General features: G+C 43.1%; 2 protein-coding genes across 6 annotated transcripts; both read left to right on the forward strand.

The window, feature by feature from the left end:
- The first annotated feature begins 521 nt into the window (after positions 1-521).
- On the forward strand, positions 522-5,436 carry stap2a (signal transducing adaptor family member 2a). Its single transcript, XM_015957217.3, has 11 exons — positions 522-754; positions 1,402-1,473; positions 1,571-1,690; positions 1,775-1,831; positions 1,915-2,066; positions 2,141-2,272; positions 2,354-2,423; positions 3,801-3,903; positions 3,986-4,081; positions 4,147-4,278; positions 4,354-5,436. The coding sequence occupies exons 1-11, from the start codon at positions 647-649 to the stop codon at positions 4,407-4,409; spliced, it is 1,098 nt and encodes a 365-aa protein (XP_015812703.1). The 5' UTR covers positions 522-646; the 3' UTR covers positions 4,410-5,436.
- A 924-nt stretch (positions 5,437-6,360) lies between these two features.
- Positions 6,361-14,798, forward strand: LOC107384134 (semaphorin-4E). 5 transcript variants are annotated; one of them, XM_015957215.3, is made up of 15 exons: positions 6,361-6,594; positions 7,720-8,032; positions 8,154-8,299; positions 11,077-11,139; positions 11,224-11,322; positions 11,410-11,509; positions 11,586-11,699; positions 11,776-11,927; positions 12,032-12,210; positions 12,312-12,468; positions 12,550-12,772; positions 12,855-12,970; positions 13,062-13,219; positions 13,291-13,343; positions 13,447-14,798. In XM_015957215.3, exons 2-15 carry the CDS (start codon positions 7,924-7,926, stop codon positions 14,001-14,003), a joined length of 2,226 nt encoding a protein of 741 aa, XP_015812701.3. In that variant the 5' UTR covers positions 6,361-6,594; positions 7,720-7,923; the 3' UTR covers positions 14,004-14,798. The 5 variants fall into 5 exon arrangements, with proteins under 5 accessions (XP_015812701.3, XP_015812697.3, XP_015812698.3 ...); XM_015957211.3 differs by having other exon boundaries at positions 6,361-6,526; XM_015957212.3 differs by lacking the exon at positions 6,361-6,594 and adding an exon at positions 6,630-6,770.
- The last annotated feature ends 57 nt before the right edge of the window (positions 14,799-14,855 follow it).

The raw sequence follows: 14,855 nt of genomic DNA on the forward strand, positions 1-14,855 counted from the left end.
CATCATTAGACTCTTAAATTCGGTCAGCTTGCAATATTGATGAAGTATTAACAGCCTCTTTCATTATGCTCCGTTTTAATGAAAATGTCCTGTGAAATATGTTTGCATGACTTTATAGAAGCTTTTGACTTACGCAAAATCTTTATTTTTTTGTAACTGTGATGCTCTGGGAAGGCAACACATTAGATTATCCTGGATTATCTCCAAACTATATGGATTACCTCTCTACTAGGCTAAGTGTATTCTCGTGTATTGTATGTTTTTATTGTATATGAATGGATGCTGTTCAAGTTTTTCAAATAAATATTAAAGGCTTTCAATATTTTTATGTCTTCATTATTTTTGAAAAATTATAAAATGTTTGAACTCAGAAATGATTGAAGAGGCGTGAAAACATCCGTTTTGGTTTAGGTTGTTGACTTTTAGGTGAGCATCAGTACCTGATTACCAAACTCCTCTGGCCAGCCCCAGCCAACCCCCCCCCCCCCCCCCCCTGCATGACACCCCCCACTCAGACACAGCAGTCTGCATCCACCAGCTGTTGGATGACTGCCACGCACTTATCTCATCGGGGGAAGGCGTGTCAGTCCCCGGATCGCTCAGTGCCCCTTTGTCCTCCTCGCTCGGCGCCCAGCCCGCGACACTCATGGCGGCTGCACCCGTCAGGCAGCGCCTCGGCTCAGGGGGGGCCCGGACGCAGCTCCCGCCCTGTTACTATGAAGGCTACCTGGAGAAGCGCGGACCGAAAGAGAAGGTATGTTGTTCCTGCGCGCGGTTATCGTTACGCGTCCGTCCTGTTGTGGTTAGTCGGTGTGTGTTCGCGCGTGCGTGCATGCGTGTCCGCTCATCGCACCGGCTGATCCACCGTTCCTGAAAATTACATGAATAAAAGCAGACAACTTCCTTGTTGTGCTGGAATGGGCGAGGCGCTGCTGCTGGAGGCGAAATTTTCCCAATAATACCGCTGACGTTATGGAAAGCAAAACATGCAATAATATACAATCTGATCATGATGTTAAACCTGCGCGTGACGTGTCGTTCCCTCCCATAACAACAGGACATGCAGCATCCATCCTAATCCAACAACCTTCTGAATATATCAGGTGTATTAAAATCACAAGTTACATGAAGTGAAATAACCAATATTTGTCTTTTGTGTGATTTAATCTGAGAGGTTAAATAAAGAACCCCCTGAACAGACCCACCCATTAGGCTCATTTTCATGCACACAGAGTGTAATGTGAGAATGGCTCAGGTGCAGCAGACTGCAAGGCTCCCTGGTCCCAGACCAGTTGCCAGCTGATGCTCCCTCACCACCGCTCTCCTAGGACAGGAAATGTGGGGGTGATGGGAAGGGAAATACCCTCTTCACTGGTTTGTTCCACGTTTTTTTCCCTTCAGGCGTCCAGGCGGCTGTGGACCAGTTTGTGTGGTAACTCTTTATACTTCTTCAATAATTCCAAGGACACAAATGTAAGTTCCACTCAGCAAGCCTGATTCCATGTGTGTCTATTGCAATAACCTGTGTGTGTGTGTGTGTGTGTGTTCGTGCGCGCGCGTCATGCACCAGTATGTGGAGAAGCTGGACCTCGGCGGGTTTGTGTCCCTGAGGGACGACAGCAGTCGTGACAAAAACCTGGAGGCAGCACGGCTCGTCCTCCGCATGAAGGATGGAGAAATCAAACTCACAGTACTCCTCTTGACTTGTGCACTCAAATCTGAATAATAAACACATAGAAAAATAATAATTATAACGTGATGATTTCTTTTCCAGGCACCAAACCTGGAGAGCCGGGAGCTCTGGAAAGGTTTCCTCTACTCTGTTATAGATGTGAATATCGACCTCTGGCTGCATCTGCATCCCTGTTCCTGCCTGTTTCTGTCATACAAATATTCCGTTCTGTCTGATCACAGCTGAACGTGCCGTCCAGCCTCACGTTGCTACCCGGGCAGCTGCAGATGTTGAAGGAGGTGGTGGACAAGGAAAGGTCCAGGCGCAGAAGTCGCAATCCAGGACGAGCGCCTCCATCGCCTCTTTCCGTTCCTTTAGTGGGAGAGATCCCTGCGTGAGTTCTTGCTGCACTACTTCAGCCGTCTCCATTAAACACTCTTCCGTTAATATTTTGCATTTCACTCACAGGTGTTTTCGTCCAGTGTCCCGCACCGAGGCCGAGGTCCTTTTAGAGAGACATCCAGACTGTGGCAACATGTTGCTTCGTCCAGGCAGAGATGGATGCTCGCTGGCTGTCACTACCCGACAAGACCTCAACGGGTAAACAACTGCTGAATACCTGGACATGTAAATGTGAAGATCCTCCTTTGATGTGCTGATTGTTTGTACCTTTACCTCCAGGTCCGTGTTCAGGCATTACAGGGTCACTCAGAGGGACCAGGGGGGTTACGTCATTGATGTGGAGAATCCTGTAAGTAGATCAAGATTCAACTTAACAAAAGGGCTAATTTAGAATAGTTTTTGGAGGGGAATACTGTTTATTCCAACTTCATTATGACACCAGTAGTCAGAGTCAACTACAACATATTTCTCTTTGTGATTTAGCCTTTTGTTTGCATGTAACTGCTCTGCAAAGATAAGCTCACCAGATTCCAGATTTCAGATTTATTGGCCAAGTAAAATTACATTTACAAGGAATTTGTCTTCGGTAGATGTTCGCTCTCTAAAACATACAACAACCATAATAAATGAGAATAAAAATACCTAAAAACACATAAGAACATGTATACCCACACACATGTTCATTTACACACACACCTATATACATATATACATACCCCCCCCCCACACACACACACACATATCCATAAGCATACTGAATTAGTATTAAAAACTATAATAAAAGGATGGTAAAAGAATCTACAGATTCAGGAGAGAAATAGCTGAAGGAAAGAAACTGTTCTTGTGTCTGGTAGTTTTTGTGTACAGTGATCTATAGCGTCTGCCACCTTTCCCATAAATGACACTCCTTAAGCATGAAGAGCCTCATTTGCAGGTTTTTTTTTTCCATCACAGGGAAGCTCTTTAGCGTTAAAACCTGCACAGGGATTCGTTGGAAATAAAAATAATAAAAAATGAAAGAGGGAAAAACATCTCTGACCAATCAGAGCAAACTGGGCCTTCAGGAGGAAGAACAACCTGTTTCAACTTGGAGCAAATTGGATGTAAATCATGGTTTTGGCATAAGAAGACAAAACCCACCGTGATGCAATCACGTGGGAAAGTCATGGCGTTTGTAATCTGAAACATTTTGTTTTGAAATTTCATGGATAAAATCAGCTGAAGTCAGACTCTAGATGTCTTGCTCTGACGTCACGCGGGAGATGAGTCATGTCAGGAAGACAAAGGTCTACACATTAGTGACTGGGTGTCAGCATAGTCACACAGTTGAAATGTGGAGCATAGGCCAGTCGTTTTCTGACCAAAGCAGCAACATATCAAGTCCATTCATTTGCCGAAGTCGAATCTCCACCAGCTGTTTCTTCAAATTTAGATTAATAACCAGTAAAATCAAAAGTTGTAGGCTCTGGAGATTGTTTCATCTTTCAAAATATCCCATAAGTGATTTTATTTTTGCTTAGAATATAAAATAAACTCATTTTCTGTGGATCAGTAACATCAAAACCAGAAACTAGCAGATCTCAACACCAGCTCCTATAATGAGTCCATCCCTCTTGTGAGCTCTAACATTTATTATTAGGACATCATTTCACATTTTCTCTGTCCTTGTGTTGTGTTGAATCACATTAGGTGTTTAGTAGTAAATATTTTACACGTGGTCTGACAGATTCCCTGTGCTACGCTGCATGACGTCATCGACGCCCTGGTGGAGAGGACAGCAGGCACGCTGCAGCCGTTCCTGCTGGAAGAACCGTACGAGGAAAACATCAGTGAGGAAACTTTTACTCTGTTTCTGTCTTTTTGCTGCTTTTACACTTAAGACTGAACGAATCACGTTTGTTTCATCATCAGCGTACGTTTCTGCTAATGATGAAAATGGAGAACGTATCCTCCACACGGCCCCCTCCAGCCCGCTCCCGAAGGCCCCCGCTCTGCCTCCAAAACAAGGTTGATTTTGGTCACTAAATCTGAAACTGACAGCAGCAGTAATCTCTGCCTTTCTTCTTGTGCAGACCGTTGGTGCAGCAGTCCTCTGTCCAGGTCTCCTGCCTTGGACCGTCGTGTCCTGACCTCCTCGCCGGTGCCAGCTTCGCCCACTAACCCGATGAGACGACTTGTCCTCTCTCCCTCTCCTCTCACACAAAGTGAGTAGCGAGAAACGCCAGCTTTATCTACATTAGGCAGCAAATGTTTACGCACAGGTTGTTTTCTGTCCACAGCGCTCAATGAGGAGCTGAAAAAGACGCTGGAGAAAAGAAGGGTCAGCCAGGAGTGACGACGTTTCCTCAAAGCTTCAGATCTTTCTCATCCTGTGCCTTCTCGGTGGAGCAAGAGCTACTGCAGAACCACCACACTGTCTTAGGGAAGCTGAAGACGTTCCTCCTGTGTGTCTCGGCGTGTAATTGTTCAACATGACTGGTGCTTGCCTTTTTGACCCATTAGTGCTGCTTCATCTTGCACAACCAGTGGCCTCTGAATAATTGCAGGGCAGCAAGAAAATCCAGTCAACAGAAGTCAATGTGACCAGCACCAACATCAATCTGAGCCTGTTGGTTTCCAGTCTGAGCCCATCTTTGGGTTGGTGACCTGCTGAAGTTACAGTGACGATTGCCAAGATCTACATCAGAGCGCCTCGCTCTCATCGATGATGCTAGCTCTAGTTTTTTTGACATTCCCACAAATTTGAACAAAACTGAGGGAGAGAAATCGGGTTGAACGCCTGCACAAAGTCTGCCTCCTGCCCCAGAGCGCTTTGTGATCGATGAACAACTGTGAAAACATTGTAGATTCAGTGACTGTGCCGTAGATCGTCTGCCATTCTACTTTAACTGTTTTACGTGCTCTCTGCTGCTGTACATGTGCTGTTTCATGGTGCTATAACTTCCTCCAACTCAGACCTGCCTGGAAAATCCAACCGGTTTCTCTGTCTGAGAAAACCTCTACTGCATCCATCTGTGAAGACACCCTTTGGTTAAAACGAAGGAACAGAAATGTCATCAGCACACTGAAAAAGCACAAGTGCCTGATGAGTTTGTTTCTACTGAGATGTGAAACCTGACGTTAGACAGTATTATGTCACATCTGGACCGTACCTGAAAACAGATGTAAAGGTGCTTCAATAATAAGAGTTTTTACTCTCGTTTTTCTGGATTCTTCCTACTGATTGGTATCAAGCTGTGAACCAATAACTCTAAAGTGTCTTTTTCCAATGAATGTTTGTACAGAAAGTGTGTCGTTGTCTTGGTCACCTTCAGAGAATAGTGTTTGATAAATATTGAAGGTATTAAATTGTTTTGCATGAATCATTTGTGCCTTAATGTGAACTTAAAGCTTTTATTTTTGGACATGTTTGTTACACTTAAATCTTTCAGATCAACAAACTAATTTTAATATGTTTGTAATAGATTTCATGGCAAAAATGCAACCAAGCACTTCTTAGAATAATTTTTCTTTATTGTGATAGTTAATAACTGGAAATTCTCACTGGAACGATTTTAATTCCACAAACCATCACATCTCCACCACTATGTTTTACTTTTAGTTCCGTGTTGTCCTCATCAATTAGCCTATGAAACTGTAGGTTTTCACAAGTTGAAGACAATGAAGAAGTGAATCTGGTGTGTTAAGCAAGATAAAAACTGCAAAGGAAATTAGGATATAAATAGGACAGGTTGTGACACAAAGTCATAAAAAATTGCACAAATTTTGCACAGAATTTGTAATTATTTGCAGTATTAACATACATAAATGTTTTATGACTCCCCAATCAGTTTGTGTTCGCAGTTAGTTGTCAGGAGTAATAGACATGCTTATAAAGAACAAAAAGGGACATTAGCTTACAAAATAACCATGTTTTATCATATTTTGTTGCATCAACCCTATTTCTTAACCATATTTATGGTATCAAACTTTAATTTAGAATAGATTTATAATCAAAAGAAGTGTTCTATGGCATGTTTAAAGAACAAAGCATTGTGCTTTAATTTTAGTTTACCACAGAAAAATCTGAAAATTCTGCATTATTTTCAAAGGCTAATTTATATAATAACTTCCCTTCGACACGTTTAAAAGCTCAACTGCGATTTTGTATATGCTTTATAACATTTGTGAGCAAACAATTAAATCATCCATTAATGAAAGTTGAATCCATTGTTATTACACCCTCGGGCTGCCTGTTTATGACACATCTGATCCTGGATCAGCTGTACCCTCTACCGTCTATAACAGTACACAGAACAATGGAAACTCAATCAGATCAGAGGTCAGCGTCTTCCGCGGCAGTTTGAAGGAGGAAACAAAAACCTGCTCGGAGACAACAGCCCCTCACGCGCCTCTCATCGCTGGAAGGCGGTATACAGTAGCAGAGGACCCGCTAGAGACGGACGGGATACGGTATCTCCTTTTCTTTTATTTTCATGTGTTTTTTAAATAGTTTTTCTCTGAGGAGAGTCGGCTCGTTGGTACGTTTAAACATTAGCTACACCTGTGAGTAGTTTATTTCACTTACTCGATGCTGCTTTCCACCTGCCTGTTCATTGCTGCTGTGGAAGCATTTATTTCAATTTTAAAAAGTACCTAAAACAGGTGCCGAGATTAAAATGGAAGCTTCCGCAGTGTTGGGCGTTTCGGTTCTCAGGTGAGTGATTCCCCTGATAGCGTTGGTTTATTCCTGCACTTGTATTTCGAATGGCGTAAAGTTAAAAACTTACAAACTTATAAAATATGCGAATTATGACAATTGAATCGCTTTCGCTTAAATTTGGTGCCGAATTTGCTGATTTCTGATCAGTTTTTAGGTCTTAAAATACTACAGTTGGTGTGTGGAAGAGTGCGCATGCGCGTTAAAACGTGTGATTGAGGCTGGCTCTGGTCCAGAGCCAAATATGTGAAAACGTCCCCTCACGCCTGCATTCTCTGACATGCAGAGGCTCATCTTTATAACACACACACACACACACACACACACACACACACACACACACACACACACACACACACACACACACACACACACACACACACAGCTGTTACTACATCAAAGTTTTGCATTTATCTGGCTTGTGTAATGGATGTTTTTAAACCTTCTTGTTTCCTGTTGCAAGAGGCAACCACCTCTTTCTAAGGGCTGATTCATACTGACACTGCTCCAGCATGTCAGATCTGTTGGATCACCATGATGCAACGTCGTATGGGCGATCCAACAGCGTTGGATTGTGTTGGAACGTCGGTTGGAGTCGAGCTCTATTTTCTAAACATCCGACGGCGGTGTTGTTTGCTGGAGGTCTGTTAAATCTCCCCGTTTGTTGCTGCTGGAGAGCTGAAGCTGACATCCCTGCACCCCTGCTGAATGCTTTTCATGGCTCTGCATTAACATCACTATGGGTCTGACAGAATTACTGCTGCACTGACTTTACTCTGCACTGTCTGGCGATTGTTTTACCTTTTTCCTTCAGCGTGCATTTTTATTAAAAGTTCCTCCTCATTTGCCATGTCCCTCTGCGCGGCACACATTTTGAACCTTTTCTCTTTCAGGTCTCATCGGCAGTGAATTCATAATAATATTCTTTCAATCGTCTCTGTTTCAGCCCATCCTGGCTTTGTTTCTGTGGTCTGTGCCATCCATCTCACCATGGACAGCCTGCTGAGCGGGGCCAGTAAAGGGGCCAGTGCCCTACAGACTCAGCGCTCTTCGTCACGTCATAGATGCCTTTCGCTGTCTTTATCCCTGTACGAATGAGTGTTTGGGAAACAATAAAGCCTAAATTCCTGTAAGATTGAACAACGGAACAATGCATCCTCTGCTACCCCTCTGTGTCCTGTGGCTGCTGCCCGTGGCTTTGATGCTTGAGACGGATTCACCACAAAACTGTGTTCCACGCAGACTTGTGCCTTATCATAGTGAGTCTTTTTTTCCTGAATAACCTTGGCGCTTCTCTCTGTCAGCTCATGTTGGCTCATGTGGTTTCTGGACTGATTCACTGAACCATCGCTGAGCTCAGGACTTATATTCTGTCTCCAGGCGACAATGCCCTTCTGTTTCAAGAGGAGGGCGTTTTCAACTACTCCACCATGCTGTTGAGAGAGGACCTGGGCTTGTTGGTGCTGGGAGCCAGAGAGGCGGTGTTTGCTCTCGACCTCGCCAACATCTCCAATAAAAATTCTTCAGTAAGGACACCTTCAATTGCAGTACAGTTGTTTTAGAACTATATCATGACATACACTGATTCATACCTCGCAGTCGGCTTTTTAAAGGGGCATTATGGAAGTTTGACAGCCAAAACATGTATAGAAATAATACATTTCTTCTTCATACATTCTTCTGCAATGCCCTGGTCCTGTAGAATGAGCCCTGGCGTTTTTGCTGTGATTGCCTGTTTTTCTGTAAAATCACAGAAAAAGAGAGATGCTCGGGTCGAGCAGGCTGCTTCATGCGCGTTCACGCTCAGGCATCGCCCGTAGCATTTGCTATCTGTAGCTTTAGCAGCAGAGAGTGAGGTAGTGCCACTTTGTCGCTGTTCCTAACGCCTAGTGATGAACCTAGCTACATTTCTGAGGACCCTTAGCTACTTTCTGTAGAACTTTCTTCTAGATATTTCCTGCAAATTAGCAACAAAATAGCCATTTTCGCTTCGAACCGTTCCTTGGTTTGACGTTGTTTCAGGTGTCATCAAGGATATAAAAGTTACAGATACTGTGAATGTTACTGGTGTGTAGCTCACCTTGTAAGATGTCTGACTCCCATGCAGAAGACCTGGGTTTGATTCTGGGTGTGAACATAGTTCATTTAGAGTTTCTTTTTTACATTAATGATATATTTTTTTACAGTAAGATGCCCAAATTTTTATTTGAGACTCGCCGAACGGCATTGAATTCACAGATAACAAAGGGTTCAACTTTCATTTTGGAACTATTTTTCAAGCAAGGGAAGGGAATGATCTGAGCATGCAGGAGGACTGACCCATCTTAAACCTTTGTTGGCTGTGCTGAAGAGAAAGGTACAGAACCAAATTATTTAATTAATTAGCTGCGCTCCTGTCCTCTGTCCTCCCGGCCACACACACACACACACACACACACACACACACACACACACACACACACACACACACGGGACATGTCTCAGCTGTGATTTTCGTTAAGGAGTGTGCACGTACAGCATGCACGCCTCGTGCACGAGCCTACTTTTGAAGCTGCCGTTACGCTTTTGGCCTGACGGGGCAATCGCGAGCATAAAAATTCAAAAGTCTGTAAAGTCCCTTTAAAGTAAACTTCAAAAAAGAAAGGGCTTGCTTCAGGATAAAAATATGATTTATTATTGTTGCTTTAAGCAACAATAATATGAACAGCTCCAGCTTCTGTTAGTTTATGGCATATATCATCAGAGGAGTTTTATGTAGGTGAGGACGTGCATCAGCACTGCTAATTGTTTAGGATCTTTTCTAAATGGCCAACAGCAGTCCCGTTTTCTCTAGAGGGCATGTTCTGTTTAGAGTGGTTCTGTTCTTGTTAGAAAGTGTTTAGGCTACAGAGCTGTCTGTGAACGCAGCCTGTCCTCTGTTGGCGGAGCTGTACACTTCATTTTGTTGCCTTGGCTACGAGTTTGTATCTGCATAGGGAGCTGTCTTAGAGGCGACAGCGAGTAGCTGTTTCTGGAAGTTTTGACCTGTGGTTCACGGGGATTTCCCAGATTTTTGGTTAGAACTGCACTTTTTAAATTCTGAACTTAGGAATAAACCATAAAAGCTAAAATCCGCCTAGTTTTTCCACATAAAAACACACTATTGGCTTGCATACTAGCATGTTTTTACAGACACATAGGTGCGTTATGTTTGGAATTAGGGCAGAAATTGTGCCAACAACAGGTCAAAACCTAAAACTGAACCCTCTGAAACAATAATTGTGCATTCCTTTATTCTGGAGGTAGGTTTCGGGAGGGTTGTACCTTTGTATTGTGTATATTCTAAAATGAACTTGCTTGGATGGCAGGAAAAACATCTTCTACTCCACCTTTAAGTTTAAAATCTGTTGGTGTCTGCATGTTGTCTAAATGAATATCTAATGTTTACAGAAATATTTATTTGAAACTGCCATTATCAGCCAGATAGGATGCACAGCAACATAGACCATGAGATAATTATTTTAATCATAAAGTATCATAGCAGCCATTTTCCTGACAGACGTAATAAATTTACATTTAGTCTAATATGTGTGTATTGGAGATTTTAATTAATTATTGACACATTAAAACAAATTTGAAGCTTTACTTATTTATAGTTGTACATTTGACCCTCCATGTTTCACTTCTCCGTAAGTAATAGTTCATGATTTTAACTAGAGGTAGACTGAGTTATCAGGCCGATGTTTACCATTTTTTATACATCAGTATTGTATTGTATGCGATTTAAAGTCAGGCGCATCCTCAGGCAGCCCGGTCCTGATGCAGAATTTAAAGAAACCTTTTTTTACATTCACTAATAACATTTGCATAATCAATACTCTAAATTAACTTTATTTAGGTGTCTGACTTTAACACAGAACAGTGCATAAAAGTTACAACTGATCTGGCTTCAGAATTTTTGTGCATCGACTGATGTTGTTAGTAACGTTTTAACATAAAAATAAGGTGGAAAATGTCTGGATATCGGCCATAAATATCGGCCATCGGCCCTTCACTTTACTTTAAAGCAGACAGAAAAACCATCCATGGTGTCTACAAGTGAACTTGAGAGGATAATTCAGGTTTTTGTGTCGATGCGACTGGACCAATGGGCCGGCTCGTCTACAGGTTGATTAAAACCTGCCAGACTTCCAACTTGCTTAAACAGAGGGCATCATTGCCCTCCTCTTAACGCACCACATACCTTCCTATGAACTCTGGAGACTTTTAAAAGCACAATTTCTTATATCAAAGATAAAAAAAACTTGTTTTTTTTTTCCTTTAGGTTGAATGGAAAGTTACAGAGAAACAAGTGAGTAAATGTCGAGGGAAGGGAAAGGACCCAGAGGTTGGTGGTTTTAATTAGAACCTTTTCCACATCCCCTTCTCGGTGATTAAAACTGGACATTTTTATTCTTTTGAACGGGTTTAGAATGATTGCAAGAACTACATCAGAGCCCTGCACATGCTGAAAGACGGCAGGATGTACGTCTGTGGGACAAATGCTTTTGATCCAGAATGCGACTATTTGGTGAGATAAACTAGCAGCTGTTTTCTGCTGCCCTGTAATGAACATCGATGGTGTATGAATGTGTCGAATTAAACTAGTTTTTATCAGTCTTTTGAAAATGGAGAATTGACTCTTAAAAAAACGGGACAAGATGGCAAAGGAAAGTGTCCGTTTGATCCTTTCCAGAAATACGCTTCTGTGATGCTGGGTGAGTAGAAGGAAACACTATTTCTATGGAAATCTTTGGTTTTTGCTCCGATTGTCATTTTTTGCTTTATTTCTAGATGACGAGCTGTACTCGGCCACCTCAATGAACTTCCTCGGCTCTGAGCCCATCCTGATGCGGAGCTCTGGGGACGCGTCCATTCGCACTGAGTTTAAAAGCTCCTGGCTTAATGGTAACATGGAACTTAGTTATCTGTTACGGGGGAATGTCTCCACGGTGACTTGTTTGTTTACTTTCCTTTATACCAGAGCCCAAGTTTGTTTCCATGGCCTGGGTTCCTGAGAGTGTTCAGAGTGCGACCGGAGACGACGACAAGGTTTACCTTTTCTTCACTGAGACGGCCGTGGAGTTCGACTGCTACAACAAACTGGTGGTCCCCCGTGTGGCTCGTGTGTGCAAGGTCACTTCCTCGGTTCTACTAGTTCTGCTCTTTCTACGACGAGTGAGCATCCTGCCCGTCTTGTTTTCTATTAGCCGTTGAGGTTTATTGGTCTTTCTCCACAGGGCGACCTTGGAGGACTGAGGACGTTGCAGAAGAAGTGGACATCCTTCCTCAAGACTGAAATAAATTGCCCGGTGCTGAATTCTCCCCTTCCCTTACTCATCCAGGACTCGTACCTCTGGTGTGATTACAACCTCAGCTGGAAGGAGTGCATATTTTTTGCCATTTTCACTCCACAGTCGTACGTTTGACTCAAAAAAATCTTTAATGGGGTGAGATTTTAATGCTTCGATACCTTTGAAACATCAGTTGGATAAGATTTGCGGTGTGTGTGTCTTTCAGGGAGACTTCAGATGTGTCGGCAGTGTGTGCGTACAACATGTCTGACATCAGCAGAGTGTTTTCAGAGGGGAAGTACAAGACCTCAGTGAATGTAGAAACCTCTTTTGTAAAGTGGGTGATGTATAGCGGAGAAGTCCCGGTTCCTCGACCTGGAGCTGTGAGTCTATCCTACATTCAGCGTCTGTAGAAGGGTCTGTGTTTACAAGATTCCCTGACTCTGTTGTGCTTGGTGTCTTAGTGTATAAACAATGAGGCTCGCAGCATGAGAATAACAAAGAGCCTGGACCTCCCGGACCGGACCCTTCAGTTTGTCAAAGATCGGCCCCTCTTGGACCAGGCTGTGGAGCCCGTCAGCGGGGAACCTCTGCTGATGCGACGAGGGGCTGCGTTCACACGGATCATCGTCAACCAGGTGCAGGCTGCAGATGGACGCAAGTACCACGTCATGTTTATAGGCACAGGTGTGTTTAGAGTTGTAGTTTTACATCTGTAAGCTCCAGTTTACGTTTTGTTTTACCGACCAAATCTGTTTTCTTTAAACAGAGAAAGGCACAATTTTGAAAGCTGTCAACTACGATGGAGAGATGTTCATCATAGAGGAAATTCACATCTTCCAGACTCCTCAGCTAATCAACATTCTCGCGTTTTCAACTGCCACTGTACTTTAAAGCCACTCAGCATCATTCTATTGTGTGTTTTTTTTACTTTGAAGTTTCTACCCAGGTGTATTTTTGCTGTGTTTGTGCACAGGGTCAGATCTACGCCGGCTCAGACCAGGGAGCAGCACAAATCCCCCTGGCTAACTGTGAGCGGTCCTTATCTTGTATAGACTGTGTTTTAGCTAGAGATCCGTACTGTGGGTGGGATGCTGCTGGAGCTGCGTGTGTTTCTCTCTCCACCCCAGAAAGGTAGGCGGCAGTACTTATATGCAGAGCAACAGGATCAGCAAGTGTAAAGCAGCATCTCCTCTTTTCTGCAGACATCTGATCCAGAATGTGGCAGCAGGAGACGCCTCTCTTTGCCCTGATGCTGGTGAGTCACTGCACAATGTGGACCGTCAGTATTTGTTTTGTATTAAATAAAAATGTGAAATCTTTTTTTTTGATTATTTGTTGATAATTTGTTTTGATTTCAGACCCGATCAAGGTGGTGAGTCTGTCCGTTAGGGTCGGTGGTAAACTTGAGCTCAGCTGCCCTCCACCCTCAAGCCTGACTAACGTCAGATGGGAGCGGGGTAAAAGTGTCCTCACATCCTCGCCTCGTCAGCAGATTCTGCTCGATAAATTGTTGATTTTAAATGCAACAGCTGGCGACGCCGGCCACTACTGCTGCTCGTCTGTGGAGCGCTCCAAAGCCGGAGAGTTCACCACCACCGTAACTGAATACCAGGTCAGCATCGACCCAGCAGACCCCAACGTTTGTGACAGGAGTGTCACTCCTAAGCCTCAGACCAATGGCCCATCTGTCGCTGGACTCCATGCTGTTATTGCCCTCCTTGTCATTGCTCTTGCTGCCCTGTCGGCCTGGACGTTCTGCAAAAGATACAGACCTCAGTTCTCGAACTGCACGAATCGATCGGAGCAGACTCAGGAGGCCGTGGGTCACCAAAATGCAGCCAGACCAGCAATGGCTGAAGCCAAGCCCCTGGTGTCTGAACCACAGAACAGCTGCAGGAACAACAACGCCGTTTAAGTAGATCCGTCTGACTTAGAGGACGATGAACACTTAGCTCAAATTTGTGCACTAAGACGACAACACGTCAGAAAACTGAACACTGATTTTAAATATCAGCTACAGTGAAAATGAAAGGTAACTTAATTTTCTAAAGATTTTTTGTATGTTCACCTTCAACAATTTGTAAAAAAAAAAAAAAAAAAAGATTTGAAGCGGATTGTTGTGCAATGACAGCTCCTTTTATAGATATCTCAGCTTCCAGGTGGTTTTTGCAGCTAGCAGTATTGTTTTTTTCAGCAAGGGCGGTTTCTCTTCGTGCTGCAACAGGCTCTTTGTGAGATACTCCGACTGTTTCACAAGCTTGGCTCCTCTGGGATCTCAGCACAGATTCTGGATCTCATTCAGGATGGTTAAGACTGTAAACATGTAGAAATACTGTTTAGCTGTTTGGTTTTGAAGATGGGTTCATCTTCTACTCTCGTTGCACATGATCAGTTTTAATCCCAACAATTAATCTGGTTCAGTTTTTTGTTTGTAACAAGTTAAAAAGGTCTCATGACTTTTGTTTGGAGGTTTAGTTTGAGTGTTATTTTATTGTTTCCAGTCTTGCTGTAAAAATCCAAACTTCCCAAAGAAAGTTCTGGTTTTCACAGGAACTTCACCGTCCTGAGTTTGAGCCGTTTTACAAAAAAAAAAAAAACACATTTAAAAGTTCCGCCAGGCTGGATTTGCAAAAAATGTGAAAAAGTTGTAAAGCATTTTGGTATTTGTGATTGCTCACATTTTCTTTAATAAAGATCTTAAAAATCTGAATGCTTCAACCTTAAATATAAATCTACGTCTAACTGCTGCAGAAAACCATCAAAGGCT

This window comes from Nothobranchius furzeri, chromosome 11, assembly GCF_043380555.1.
Source record: "Nothobranchius furzeri strain GRZ-AD chromosome 11, NfurGRZ-RIMD1, whole genome shotgun sequence".
Taxonomy (NCBI): domain Eukaryota; kingdom Metazoa; phylum Chordata; class Actinopteri; order Cyprinodontiformes; family Nothobranchiidae; genus Nothobranchius; species Nothobranchius furzeri.